The following is a 14,357-nucleotide window of genomic DNA, read 5'->3' as shown; positions in this document are numbered from 1 at the left end:
CATGTGATTGGAATCGTCTCTTTATTTGTTTATCAGAATATCCAAGTGTTAAATGTTGTCCTCTTTTAATGGAACAACTTCCAAACGATTTAATTGTTGAACTTTTACAATGGAAAGAATTTCTTTATGGTAAAGCGTCATTTTCACAGATTTGGAATTTATTACAACTAGAACAACAAGTACAACAACCCAATGGTCATCATGCAGCTGGATATTCATCTTTTCGATTGTATGTTCCATTCCAATTTATATTGGAACATTCAACTCTGTGGAAGAAATGCAGTGAAGAGATGAACTCGTCCATGCATTGTTTGTACCTCTTAACGAATCAAGATGAAGAATTGCATCATCCCCTAGCACAGCAACACTCAACATTTATTCGATTCTTGGATGAGGAATGTTTTGAGAGTGTTAGCCATTCACATTCCACTCAATGATCGAAATGTCATTTCTTGGAAATACTTGTTGCCAAAGTATTGCTTTAAAAGAGGAGTGGTTGAGAGTTATTTTCTCGAAAGGTGAGCATTGTCGAAGGTTGGCGACAAATTCGACTCCATGTGAGCACTTCTCCCTAAATGAAGAATACTATTGAAATGCCATAAATAACATGCAAATTCTCATTTCCAGAGAGGTCAATAAGTGAATAAAAAGATTCTTGTTCAATTTCGCTCAAAACAATAAAAAAATGCCAACACAATCACAGCGTCATCATCGAACACACAACGATCAATCATCATCGCTCCCGAGTGGTTTTTCTGGTTTTGCAGCCTTTTCAAAGAATAAAAATTCAACATCATCATCCAACTGGAATAAAGCTGTGGAGAGTCAATGGAGTGCTCCGCAGGAATTTATTAATGAGGCCTCAAGCGTCATGGAGAGATCATCGGGAGGTGATCCATTTGATAAATACAAAACAAAATCAATATCGGAGCGAGAAAATGATTATACATCAAGATGGAGAAATGTACAGTTATCACCAGAAAGAGTAGACCCTTTTGCAAAACATATTTCGGAGCAAGAAAAGAAAACAAAAAGAACCTATCATGAAATTTATGAGGAAAATAAATTGGAACGAGAAAAGAAGCATTTACTTTATCAGATGAAGAAAAAACAAATATTGGGAAATGAAAAGATCCAACAACAGGAAACAGCCTCTCAACCTGGTTCATCTCAGCATCATTACAATGAAAAGGAAGACAATTCAGCACAAGAGGAAAATTCTGCAATAGTTAATGTAGGAATTAGTTTTGAATTGAGTGGCGTGTTGGTAAAGCAAACAAACGTTGTAAATCAAAAAGGAACAGTTTTAAAATGGCAAGCTCCACCTGAATGTAGATTACCTGATGTGAAGTGGATGATGTTCGAAATGAAAGATGACAAAGCTGAAGGAGAACCATTTTTACTGTACAAACAAAAAGCTTGGCTATTTGGTAGAGATAGCGATGTTTCAGATATTCCAACGTTGAATCCATCTTGCAGCAAGCAACATGCAGTTATTTGTTTTCGATTTACGACTGGTGTTGGTGATGACAAACGAGCTCGACTTACAGGACAATCTATTGGTTCAACAAAACCATTTATTATTGATTTGCAAAGCACGAATGGGACTTTTGTCAATGGAGAAAGAATACCGGATTCTCTCTATTATGAGTTAAGAGAGTTTGATCTCATTAGATTTGGAACAAGTTCAAGAGAATACATGATACTTCACGATAAATCAGAGGCCAAATAGTTGACTTGGAAATATCTGTTGCCAATGAATTGAGATTGTTTTTGAAAGGAGAACAAATAATAGGGACAGTGCCAAAGATGAAATACACACGAGCCTTTGTGCTATAGTTTTGACATGTAAAGGCAGTTGATCAAAACTCGTTCTCAGCAGTCGTCTTGATTGAATGACAGAAATAATTTGAGGAAGGTTTCACAAGAATAATGCTATAAACTATTAGAGTTGTTTTAATACCAGTTGCCAAAGAATTTTCTGAAAAAGTTGAAAACACCACTGTTACTTCTTTCTTCCTCAAGAGATTGACTTTTTGTCACATCAGTCTCACTCTGTATGACTGCATTTGTTTCACTTTCAAGCACTGTATTATCATAATTGCGGGTGTGTGGACTAATAGAAATGGGTTCTTCGTTTTCCCATTCCACGTATTCCTTTAAACTCAAAAATAATTGAGCAGTAATCTCAGCGTCCTGCAAGGCGCTATGAGCTTCATCTCGTTCTCCACGTGAAATGCCAAAATAATGACATGCACTGTCCAAATCGTAACTTGCGTTCTTTCCTCGAGCATTCTTGTGGAATTGCATGGTACAGAATTGGCGAGAGCTATCCTGAAATATCAATGGAACATGATTCGGCCCATAATACTTTTCAATATCTTGCGTAATCATACGAATATCAAATTTCAAATTATGAGCAACAATTCCTGTAGTAAGAGCGGAAGAACTGACATCCTCTCTTAGAAATTCCAAAAACTCACCCAAAATGAGTGAACTTGGAGGATGCACCAATAAATCTGTTTCTGAAATTTTGTGAACTTGTTGAGCCTTTTCGTGAATACTCACTCCATCATTCAATTTGATTTTACTACTGAATAATTTTCCAGTTCGAATACCATGTTTCAATTCAACTGCAGCCAATTCAATCACTTGATCTGATTTCGAAAATCCACTTGTTTCACAATCCAACACAATGACTCTAGGACATGATGTATAAAAGTTGAAATATTCTTTGATGAGATCTTTGGAAAGAGTAGGTTTTGAAAATTTGATCTGAGGTTCTTCACCATTTTGACGAATTGAATTTCTGTAAAGATCTGCTTGTTCCAAAGTTCTCTTTTTTTGCATTTCAAAAGGAGAAAATTGATCTCTATTTGATTTTGAAATAATAGTATTTGAAGAATTTTGATGAATGTCCTGATTGTTATGAACGGCATGATGATGATCGGAATTACCATTCTTATTATTGATTTCAACAATATTTTGGATGTTTTGAACATTCTTTTGTGAATCAGCACTTGTACTCTCTCCTTCCAACTCACTGGTTGGTTGCAGTAACGGTGGTACAGAATTTGATGAAGATGTTGGTTCCGATTTTGCAGTAATCATCCACGAGGGAAGGGAACGTTTTTTGGTCATTTTTTTTTCAACATGAAATTCAACTTGTTTCTGGAAGACTGATCAGCATGCTAACGAAGAATTACAGTTAGAAAATATTTAGTAAGAGTTGGTCTTTGTACAAATTGATCGCTATTGTTACCAATTGGTATCTGTCAAATGGGGTGATTGGTCTTGATTAAGGAAAAAGTTGAGCATGAATATTTCATTCGCTTCTCTCTTTTTCAGTTCAAGTAATTCATCTGAAAAGTGAATATTTGTTTCATCTTCTTTTCCACAATACAACAAGTATTGAAATGGAAGTTGATGATTGATACAATCTTTGGCGCTCACTTCAATGAACGGCATGTCATTGACTTGAGCAAATTCAAGAGCTTCTTGTTTGCTGACCTGCCTTTCATTTTCCTTGTCACATTTCAATCCTACAAGAATTTTAGGAATATTTTCAAAGGCCTTTCCATGTAAATAATTAATAGCCATTGGTAAATACACGTCTTTGACTTCTTTAAAGCCAGTGTGATCGTCAATGGCATAACATAGCATTAAGGCATCCATATCTTTAAACACACTTGAGCATATTTCATCGGTCTCTTCTTTTAGTGCTGCACAATCCCAAACCTGCATTCCGTAAGTGCACTTGTTGCATTGCGATTTTCTCAAATCAGTCCTATTATAAAGGACTCTGATGAGATGTGATGAAAAATCAAAGGATGCGGTTGGAGAACATGTATTATGCTTATCCGTACAGAAACCTTCTTCGAAAAAGCTTGGATTAAAATACCTTGTTTGTAGCGAGGTCTTTCCACATGATCGAGGACCTAAAATTACTAATTTCATTAATGAGGCTTCCATTAATTCTCCATCATTGGCTATAAAACAAAACGAGCTGTTGCTGGACTCTCCAATTAGTTTGCAGCATCTGTTAATCGTCTTCCAATTATAATTTGTAAATAATCTACATTTTTCTTTAAAGCTTTTGTGCATCTTTTCTGCGTATTTACATGCTCGTAATACTTTTGAATTTTTATCCGAGTAAGAAGACATTTGTGGTGGTGACATGGTGAACGTATAGAACGGATGATCGTGTGGAACAATGATTTCAAAAATATTTTTCCATAATATTTCTGAACTATGAATATTTTCCCAGATTGAAATATACAAATATTGACAAACTAGATGCAAGTCGAAAGCTTGTCTTAGAACCGTGTATTCTCTATCATCTTCCTCCTCATCTGAATCTTCGGTGTTGAGGTCATCGTTACACTTTTCAACATGTGTTTCTTCCTCTTCCTCTGTTTTTTGCTCAGTTGTTCGTTGCTCAGCTTTTCTACAATGATCACCTCCACTTGCTGAAGGTGTAAATATAAAAGACATGATATGAAACAAAATATCTCCATCCAATTGGCATAATAAACTGTTATGTCTATTTCTAGAGAATAATTCTTGATAATGCTGTTTTTGTTCCAATGCATTGGAGATCTTTGGTTTTGCCTGCATGGCAACGGTCGTTGATCCACTTCTTCCAATGCTGGCACATGATGCAGTGTTTCCAAGAAGACTATTCGTGCTTGTTGTGCTTTTAACCGAATTCTTCCTGGAGGATGATGATGATGGTGGATCTTCAATCTTTACAAATAACGGATCCACTAACACAAATTCCTGTTCAACTTCCGAAGTTTCATACACAAACGGATTGGAGGATTTTTGTTGCCGAAGACGTTTTTGTTGTTGCTGTATTTTGGTAATTTCATTTCCCATCCTGTGATGATGACAATGTTGCCGATCAGAAAGAAAGGCTCGTTGTAAGGGTCTTTTAGGAAAATCGATGATGATGATGTTGGAAGGAGGAGAGACACGATTCAAAATGCAATTTCGATTTTTTACAATTTTTTACTTTGGCTTTTTTCCAAAGTCATTCCATGTAACATTTATCTTCGATTTCATTTGGTTGATTTATATGGTTAAAATCTCATGGAACGACGTCATGAATGTGGTGATGAAAGTCTTGAGGTGTATTATTCTTTAAGAATGATCATATTCTTTACAAAATTGAGAATGAATTCTTGTTGCTCGAGTAGTTTACAATTTTACCATGACATGATCATGAATCATTGGTGCAATCTTCTTCTTAATCTACAAGTGAGCCAGTACTAACAGTATCTGTAGAGTCGTCTCCTAGATCCAAAGATAATGAAGATGTGGTTTCGTCATTTTCTTTCGCAATTTCGAGTAAGAATCTTTGAAAGGTATATATTTCTCACCACCAGTTGCAACTTGTCGAAAAGAATTTCGACTTGACCATAACCATTCTTGATCTTACTGACCAATGTAAATGTCTCATCTTGAGATAAATTCAATTCATATTTGCTGTCCTTTGTTAAGAATTGTTCAATAATTTCTTGTTGCTTCTTGGAACGCTGTTGAGTGCGTTTGATCTTTTTGTAGACATCCACCTCTTCTAAGAATTTAAAGTTTTCATAAGATTTTTCATTCATACAGAACACTCGCAATTTGTTTCTCATTTCTCTATTCTTCCAATAATAATCAAATTCAAAGGATTGTTGTTGTTCTACAAATTGTTGCTGTTGTGAAAGGAGTGTTTTCTTCAATTCATTTTGCTCGGACTTATTTCTTGCAACTATAACATAGGCATCGATTATATCTCCTTCTTGAATGACAATCTATTGAAGGCAACTTGAGGAGAGGTCATTTCAGCTTGAGATTAAGAAAGTCAAGAACGAATTCCAAAAGATCAAGAAAAGGTCGTATTATTGAAGAGACAAAGTCAAGAAGGTGTCCAGTGAAATGGATCAAACTTTGGAGATTATACGAGAATCTCCCACCTTTCCATGGAAAGGGTACAATCCACACCATATTATCTCCGACAACATTCGCGTTGCTGACAACGATAGCCTTAATCCAAGGATCTTTCTTCCCACACCTGATAGGGTCACCAGCCTCCACTTGGAAAGAGTACATATGGTACTGCTCGAGCTGTGTTTTTGTTTGTTTCTCGTGGAAGAATGAGAATGGTTGTATTTGCTTTTTTATTTTCATGAATTTAACTCCCTTAGTGACAGCATTACCATCGGTTTGCCATTCACCTGTTATTTGAATCACGCCATTCGTAAGCTTAATCATTCTTCTCAACACAACAAGTTCCACAAATACAATTACTGAAACGGAAAGTAATATCAGCATTGCAGTCATTACACCCCACGTGATTAAGAAAGAATTAATTCCATTTGTATAAATGAATACTTCTTGAAATATCTGATCTCAACATGATTGTATTCTGCTGATTGACATCTTGTAAAATTTGAAGAGATGACATTCGTTCTCCATATATACTCTCTTCTTCTAAAACACCTGCAATGCTTGATGAGCCACTAGTGTCACAATGTCGTTGTGAGGTCAACAGAGTGGAGGACGAATCAAAAGTTCCAATATAGAAAAAGTCTTGTAACAACCATGTGGTGTTCAAAGCATTAATGGTCAGACCACTATAGGAAGAAATAGCAGATGACGTATCACTCCATCCTGTCATGGTTTATGCCACTTGTATTCCACTTGTTGAGTTCAAATCATAAAAAGAAACACACTTATGTTTTGGCTGTTAAAACTTGAATCAAAGAATTCGTTTGATACATTTCAAATAACATGATACCATACGACACTGTGTCAGTATCCACAGTCAATACAGGCATTGCAACCATCATGATCAATTCATTGGAATGATTCACACTTGTTTCAGAAGGTCTCATAAAAGCAGCCCTTCGTGTGCTTGAAATGTTCATATCCCTCACTAAATAATGATCCGAATTCAGAGTCTCCAATTCGGATGGAATATCCTCTGCCAAGGTTGAATTATAACAAGCATAGGATCTGAGCTTGGTGCCATTCAGAAAGTACAACGAAATTTAACACGTTATCTAGGTCGTGCCAGTACACTAGTGTTGTTTTTTTGTTTTCGAGAATTCCCTGAATCTGAACGTTGTGCCCACGAACTGAGTTTGTTGTTGAAAATGACAGGTTCATTGGGGTCCGTTTGAGACTATTGGGTTCAATCATGACAAACACCAAATAAATACTGTTGTTGATGACAATGAACCAATTAATTGACCACATATGTGGCTGTAGTCCAGTTCAGCAGGATTTCTTCACACTGTGTTCCCTTCTCCCCTTTTGGAATTTCTCTTCTTGTTGTTTTATGAATTGTTTCGCAAGGACCAAAAATAACGAAATTTTTTGAACGCAAAAAAATGCCTTTCGATTCAAGTGCAAGCGCTGGTGGTGATGGTTCCTCTGCTATTAAAAAGGGCTTGATTGCCTTCGGATTAACAACAGCAACAACGTTATTGTCCTATGCTGCATATAAATATTGGCATGGAAGTGAAGATGAAACCACTAAAAAATCATCCGCTTCTAAATCAACGATACCAAATTATTCTCTGAGTAGTGGTGATGAGAAAAGATTTGAATCATGGAAGACTTTTGAAAACAAAAAACTCGGAATTTTATTTAAATATCCGCCAACTTATGAAGCCTCTTTGATTAATAGCAGCCATTTGAGCCAGATACAGCTTGTTGATACGGAAAGTATGTTTTATTTTCGTAAACTGCAAATTTTCTTTGATCGTGTTCATCTGAAATGATTGCCATTCATTGCTTTCATTTATAATTATTTAACAGATCCTCATTCATCAGTGGTGATTTTGATTAGCGTTGAAGAAAATATGATGAATTTTGATGCGCTTGAATATTCTGAACAAAATTTGGAACTCCTAACCCAACAAGCAATGGGTAATGTAAACATTTTGCAAAAACAAGGTTTTTACAGCAATGGTAATAAGGGAGTTGAAATATTGTTCGACATTGTTGGAGAGAGTAGCACGATTAAAGCTTATATTGCAAGTATTTCTCAAGAGTCCAAGTGCTACATGGTACAGCATTTAGTGTCGTCATCTTCTGGAATTGTAGAAAATTTTAATGTCAATTTAATACGAGATATTATAAGAAATTTGCAAATATCAAAGCCAACCTATTTTGGAAAGGCTATGATACGCAAGATGAATGGCATGGAGCTTACATTCCCATCTCTATTCTACTCTGTTAGACCTAACAAAGAAACATTACTAACCATTGCAAGATATCACAAGGAAGAGGTTGTAAAAGAAATATCGATATTTAACATGGGAGAAAAATTCTCAAAAGACTCTTATTTAAAAAACATTAAGAATATGCACTCGTTAAAGGAAATACATGGCTCTATTAGTGTTTGTGGAGTGATGGGAGATGTTATGACTTACTCTTCTGACAAGGAAAAGCATATTGATGTAGTTGTGAAATTAGATAATGTATATTATTTGATTGCATCTCATTGCAAGGAAGACATTTTTGAAGACTTTAAAGCAGAAGCTTTATTAGCAGCAAAGAGCTTAAAATTTTCTGAAGCAAGACTTAAAGATGAGATTCTCTATGAAAACTCAGAATACAGATTCAAGATTATTGTGCCTCCGAATCAAATCATCCATCAATTCTCGCATCAGGAGCCTGTAGTGTCTTTCCTTTCCTCTGACGTCTCGAATGACGAGTTGGATTATTCCAAATTAACCCTTGAAGCGATGATTTCTGTAGAAAATGCTCCAGAAAATGTTACGAATATTGAACAAGTTAAGCAGACATCAAGAAAATTATTGGAAAATCCAAAATTCACAATCTTGAACGAGGAAATTTCTTCAATTAATGGTCATGATTGTTATACAAGTATTTATACTCTCTCTAATGAAGGTAGTTTAGGATTAACATTCATGGTTACTTCAATCTTGCATGAAGGAAAAGTATATTCAATTTCAACGTACACTCTTGCCCAAGCATATGACCAAGAGGTGGCCAAACTCTTCGAGCGAATACATCACAGCTTCCAGTTATTTTAAACAGAAGAATAATAACTTTAATTTTGAAAATATGAGCAAAGGGAAGCTCTCTCAAAGAAGGATAAAATTTGTTATTGCTTATTTGCTTCCATTTCCATTTGTTTACGCTTCAAATGAACCAGTTTCTCTCTAACTTGGTTGTCGCTATCTCTGTGACGTTCAAAATCAATATCCTGTTCGAGTTTCTCTTTGTCTTTTCCTGATAAATCTTGTTGTTTTCTGTTTTCAAGATCTTGTTGAACTAATTGTGAGACATTCTTGATTTCATTGAATACCATGTCTAATTTTGGACTTAATGGATTTTCATAGCCAAGATAAACATCTCTTGCCTCTTCGAATTTTCGCTTTGCTTTTTCGTTCATATTCAATTTGATGTAAGTTTTACCAAGTTCAAAGCACAAATCTCCAACATCAGGATGGTACTGAGTTGGAAAAGATGCATCATATGCCTTATAGGAAGCAACGAAGTGCTTTTCAGCTTCCTCATAGTTTTCTTGATGGAAAAAGAATTTACCCTGTTCCATTTGTGAGTCATACATTAAATGATGAAGGATCAAAAGAATACTTACAATATTCATCAATGCTGTGGCAACCACGTGGTTGTTTCCATCTTGAATAGACTTGGCAATGATATATGCCTTTTGGTAATAAGCAAGAGCTTCTTCAGGTAAATTCTTTTCTTCAGATATTTTACCCAAGCTATTCAAAATAAACGCGATATCAAATGTAGTGTTTGTGTCTTGTGAACCAGCTGATTTCATCTTGTTGTGAATGTCCAAAGATCTCTTAAGCATGTCTTCAGCATTTGAAAAGTCTTTTCGATTCAAGTATAATGTTCCTAGGGTAAGATAACACTTTCCTGTTTCTACAAGCTTTCTAATTTGTTCTGAGTGTGGTAAGTCTACATCAGAGTCTGACATGGAAAAGATCTCTAAAGCTTTCTTGGTATAATCTTCAGAGTGTTGGAAATCTCCTCGAGAAGCATGCAAAACACCTAAGGAATAATACAAACTTCCAATCTTGGGATGTTTTTCACCTAACACTTTTTGAATAAACTTGATAGCATATTGATAAAGCTCTTCAGACTTGTCTGCCATTTCTAAATACAAAGCACAGTTTGCCATGTTCAAATAAGCGTTTCCAATAATTTCAAACGCATCTTCAGTAATTGTGACAGAAGATGAGTCGTTCTCGAGTTTTACAAAATAGTCTTGGAATTGAACAGCCTTATTGAAGACGAAATAAGCTTCTTCGTATTCTTTCATACGATAATGAACAGTACCAAGATTATCGAGTGCTCTTAATAAATTAATGGGTACAAACTCCAATTCATGAATGTTGCTCTTTGGTAATTTGGACTTGTATTCAGCATACTCTTTAGATTCTTTCATTGGGACATCTTTAAGCTCCATAAAAGGCTTTGAGAGGTTCTTTGCCTTTTCATATTCATTTCTAATTTCTCTTTCATCTTTCTTATAAATTGGATTAATTGTTTGTTCGAACAATTTGATTGCCTTTTGGAATGTTTTTTTAGCATCAGGCAAATTGCTTTGCTTGAGAGCGATTTCACCCAAGTAATTCCACTCCGATGAAAGGTCAAAGCTGTATTCTGCAATTTCTTGCTTGGATAAAGATTTTTGTGCTTCCAAGAATGCTTTAGTCTTAATTTCGATGCACTTTGATTGATGTTGGTATGCCAATTTTAATTTATCAACAGCAACATTAATCATGCTCAGTTTGTGATAGGCTTCTCCTGTTTTGAAATTATTCTCTCCAAATATTTTAGTTGCCAGAGGAAGATATTGTGCTAAAGCACGTTCAGCCTTTTCATACATGAATATTTTGCAATAGAGATCGCTCAACTCGTCATAAATATCGCACAATGCTTGCTCGGAAATGTTGTTTTGATTATAATTTAGCTCGGACTCCATTTGATAAATTCTATCTTCAATTTGCAATACGTTTTTAGGAGCATACTTTTCAGCTTCTTTAGCAATGGCCGTGATAGGATCAATTTGAAGTTTGTTGCCAAACGTAGAGAAACATTTAATGGCACCGGAATGATAGGAAGTGGAGTGTTGAATGAATTTGAATTGTTGGGTAATGTTGGATGATAACGACGATGCCAACAATCTGATTCCTTTTCGAACGATCTGATGGTGGTTTCCTTTGAGTGCCAAAGAAGAAGCACAAAGAGAATAGAGCAACAGGGAAGAACGAATACTCATTTTTTCTTTCACGTGAATAATAATTTTCAAAAGAATTCCATGGCCATGATTTATTGCTCCTGATACTTATTCAACATGTCTTTGAGAACGTCATAGTCCTTTTTCTCCTTCTTAGCCTCTTCTTTTTTCACTTTCTTTTTTGGGAGATACACTTCTTTGATCCATTGTTTTGTTCTTTTTGGAACAAAACCATTTGGATCTGAAATGTATTTTTTAATCCATGGATGGTTAAATAATTGTTTTGCAGATGGTCTGTCAATGGGTTGTTTTGCCATACATTTCTGCACAAAATCAATGAACTCGTCAGAAAAGTTTCCAGATTTGATGATTACTACATTAGAATCTGTGACATATTGCAACAAATTCCATAAACTGGACTCTGAGCCTTTTTCGAATGGCAGAGAACCACAAGCACATTCAGCAATTGAAACACCCAAACTCCAAATATCGCTATCAAAACTGTGAGAATCTCCTCTAAGACGTTCTGGTGACATGTAATAGTATGTTCCTTGGAACGTTTTGAATTTTTTGGACTCAGATTGTTGAGACATTCCGAAATCAGTCAGTTTCACGATGCCTAATTAATGTTACAATTAATCAAGTATATTCTTTCTAAAAGCTTACCTTTTTTGTTGAGTAAAATATTTGCTGGTTTGATATCTCTGTTGTTTGCAAATTTGAACATTGTAATATGCATTTCTCAAATTTTCGTAAAACATACCTATGAATAATTCCCTTTCCTTCCAGATAATCCAGAGCTTTCAAAATCTGAAAAGTCATTTCTGCCAACACAGGTTCTGGAATAGTGCCGGTTGTGGTATAAACATCCTCCAAAGAGCCACAGTCCATATATTCAATCAAGAGCCGTATTGTACCTTCTCTGTGAAAAGCTTCATAAAATTTCACAACATTTTCACAGCAAACGCTCTCATAAAGAGCCTTGACTTCGGAAATAATCTGCTTAGGTTTTACACCTTCTTCATAGAGGTCGATAATTTTCATTGCAAATATTTTGGACTCGTCGCTCTTTAAGCGGGCTCTAATAACTTTTGCAGATGCACCAGCGCCCAGTGCTGTTTTTGAAATTTGTAAATCTTCATAATTGATTTTTGGTGATCTTCGTTTTCCAGTGATTGAGTCAAAAAAGGATGGAGAGGAGGCATCTGTTGCGCTATTATCGGAGGACACAGGGAGTAGATCCGCTAGGGGTATTCAATCGATTAGGCTCGTCTGATGTTGTGGATGTTATACTGGTGGTAGTCGAAGGTACAGTTGGAGATTCCTCATTTGAGCCTTTTAGTCCATACTTTCCAATTTCAATTGCTCCTGCTTTCCAAGTACCACTCTGAGAACTACATAATCATGCTTACAGTGACAAAAAGTTGTGACGTCTCAAATACTTACACTGAAAATTCATGATCTAATCCTACTCCAGGCACCTTGTTTTTACTTGGTAAATTGAGAGTTAAATGTAAATTCTTTTTGCCTTGTTTTTTGCTAGACTCTGTTTTGGGTCTATTTAGTGGAGTAAATTGAGGAGTTGTACTGGATGGTACAGCTCCTGCTGAAAGAGGAAGCTGTTCAGAAGGAGAAGAGGATGAAGCAGGAGAAATGGTTGATGCAGAACTGGGACTCTTTGTAATTGGAACAGAGGGTGTTGACAAAAGTTTAATCTTGAGAGGGCCGCTACCAGCAGAAGATAAAGAAGAAATAGTTGTAGGTGCGAAAATAGTGCTCGGATCAGAAGTAGTGGTTGGCAAGCTCATCTTTTCCTCTCCTCCACTCTTGTTGTACTGATCCAACAAGAATGACGGAATTTCGTCAATTAAATTTGATGATGATGATGAATCAGAATCAGCAACTACATCATTACTCATTGGTGCTTTTATGGAGAGTCCTAACTTGTTTGTATTCCGCTTGGCTTTGATGTTTTGTTGTTGATTGTTATTTGATGATCTGATTAAATTGGGTTGTTGTACAGAATTACTCTCAGCTGTACTTGATGCCGCTGATGAAGTGTTATTACTCGGTTGTTGCTCGGCACCAGTTTGACTCTCATTCTGCTGAAAAGAAGAAGGTACCACAGGCAACACGTGTGTAGCTGATGTGTCCAAAGACATTTTTTAATAATGTTTGTTGGGTTTCGAACTGGGAAATGGTCATCCCGAGAAATCGAGGGAGAAGAGCGATTAGCAGCTCTCTCTCGAAGGATCGCAGCAAAATCTAGCGGAATTCTTTATTTCCTAACCTTTTTGGAACCAAAAGATGGACCATACGAATGTTGTCCAGAGAGGTGAAATCCACCACACACTCTGACAGTTGTTGTTGTTGTCCCTTTGGAATATTTGGTAGAACCACCAAAGAAGAAGATGGGCCTTCCTTGATGGGCGAAGAGACCTTATGATGATGGAGAGAGGTGTCTTGGTGGAGAGAGAGAAACTTGTTGTACTCTCGATCAATGAGGCCCCACAAGTAGAGATCAGCCCATGAGAGCTTTCCTCCCACCAAACAAGCATCTCTTTCAGGTATTAAGATGGATTCAAAATAATGAAAAAGCTTGCGAGTAGTCTCAATATCCGAGTGTTGCTGCAAACACTCGCTGATCATTTCGACATATTCGTCTGAGAGACAAGCATCATTGTCATTGTCCATTGGATAGAGATGGGCTTTTCTTGCCAAATATCTTCCAATTGTACTTGCGTGAAGGTATTTCATACGTTCAGGAAGTTGGACATACGGATGTTCGTGATAATGAAACTCAGAGGTTGGAAAAGCCTTCAGATCGGAATAAGGATTTAATTGATGTGAATGTTCTGGAGGATGGTCGTCCTTTATGGAGGTTGAGTGAGAAGAAGAACGGAAATGAATGGGAATATTTGCGACAGATCCAAGCATCTCAAACACTTGCTGAGCCCGTTTTCATTCCATGTTGTTTACATTCGATCAAAAGAAGATGATCCCGTCAAAAAACTGATGGGAGTGGTGGAAACTCTCCTTGCTTACCTTGAACGCCAAATGTTCATCGGAAATGATTAAGCCTTTCATTGCTCGTTTCAACTCTGGAGAGGTTATA

At 36.3% G+C, this 14,357-nt stretch overlaps 8 protein-coding genes across 8 annotated transcripts; 2 read left to right on the top strand and 6 right to left on the bottom strand.

Annotated features, from left to right (window-relative positions):
* Positions 1–685: 685 nt before the first annotated feature.
* FDP41_005450 (uncharacterized protein) lies at positions 686–1,732 on the top strand (the record flags this gene model as incomplete). Its single annotated transcript, XM_044708976.1, has 1 exon — positions 686–1,732. The coding sequence occupies one exon, from the start codon at positions 686–688 to the stop codon at positions 1,730–1,732; it is 1,047 nt and encodes a 348-aa protein (XP_044560169.1).
* A 224-nt stretch (positions 1,733–1,956) lies between these two features.
* FDP41_005449 (uncharacterized protein) lies at positions 1,957–3,141 on the bottom strand (the record flags this gene model as incomplete). Its single annotated transcript, XM_044708974.1, has 1 exon — positions 1,957–3,141. The coding sequence occupies one exon, from the start codon at positions 3,139–3,141 to the stop codon at positions 1,957–1,959; it is 1,185 nt and encodes a 394-aa protein (XP_044560168.1).
* Positions 3,142–3,258: 117 nt separating this feature from the next.
* FDP41_005448 (uncharacterized protein) lies at positions 3,259–4,878 on the bottom strand (the record flags this gene model as incomplete). The annotated part of the gene is made up of 1 exon (XM_044708973.1): positions 3,259–4,878. The coding sequence occupies one exon, from the start codon at positions 4,876–4,878 to the stop codon at positions 3,259–3,261; it is 1,620 nt and encodes a 539-aa protein (XP_044560167.1).
* Positions 4,879–6,355: 1,477 nt separating this feature from the next.
* On the bottom strand, positions 6,356–6,667 carry FDP41_005447 (uncharacterized protein; the record flags this gene model as incomplete). Its single annotated transcript, XM_044708972.1, has 1 exon — positions 6,356–6,667. One exon carries the CDS (start codon positions 6,665–6,667, stop codon positions 6,356–6,358), a length of 312 nt encoding a protein of 103 aa, XP_044560166.1.
* A 715-nt stretch (positions 6,668–7,382) lies between these two features.
* FDP41_005446 (uncharacterized protein) lies at positions 7,383–9,056 on the top strand (the record flags this gene model as incomplete). The annotated part of the gene is made up of 2 exons (XM_044708971.1): positions 7,383–7,719; positions 7,813–9,056. 2 exons carry the CDS (start codon positions 7,383–7,385, stop codon positions 9,054–9,056), a joined length of 1,581 nt encoding a protein of 526 aa, XP_044560165.1.
* A 71-nt stretch (positions 9,057–9,127) lies between these two features.
* FDP41_005445 (uncharacterized protein) lies at positions 9,128–11,284 on the bottom strand (the record flags this gene model as incomplete). Its single annotated transcript, XM_044708970.1, has 2 exons — positions 9,128–9,571; positions 9,626–11,284. 2 exons carry the CDS (start codon positions 11,282–11,284, stop codon positions 9,128–9,130), a joined length of 2,103 nt encoding a protein of 700 aa, XP_044560164.1.
* A 50-nt stretch (positions 11,285–11,334) lies between these two features.
* FDP41_005444 (uncharacterized protein) lies at positions 11,335–13,404 on the bottom strand (the record flags this gene model as incomplete). The annotated part of the gene is made up of 5 exons (XM_044708969.1): positions 11,335–11,861; positions 11,909–11,946; positions 12,006–12,357; positions 12,473–12,636; positions 12,689–13,404. The coding sequence occupies 5 exons, from the start codon at positions 13,402–13,404 to the stop codon at positions 11,335–11,337; spliced, it is 1,797 nt and encodes a 598-aa protein (XP_044560163.1).
* A 103-nt stretch (positions 13,405–13,507) lies between these two features.
* FDP41_005443 (uncharacterized protein) lies at positions 13,508–14,329 on the bottom strand (the record flags this gene model as incomplete). Its single annotated transcript, XM_044708968.1, has 2 exons — positions 13,508–14,191; positions 14,288–14,329. 2 exons carry the CDS (start codon positions 14,327–14,329, stop codon positions 13,508–13,510), a joined length of 726 nt encoding a protein of 241 aa, XP_044560162.1.
* Positions 14,330–14,357: the final 28 nt, after the last annotated feature.

This window comes from Naegleria fowleri, assembly GCF_008403515.1.
Source record: "Naegleria fowleri strain ATCC 30894 chromosome Unknown tig44, whole genome shotgun sequence".
In the NCBI taxonomy this organism is placed as follows: domain Eukaryota; phylum Heterolobosea; class Eutetramitea; order Acrasida; family Naegleriidae; genus Naegleria; species Naegleria fowleri.
Note: the sequence above shows the minus strand (reverse complement) of the source record. Positions and strands in the feature narration are given on the sequence as shown.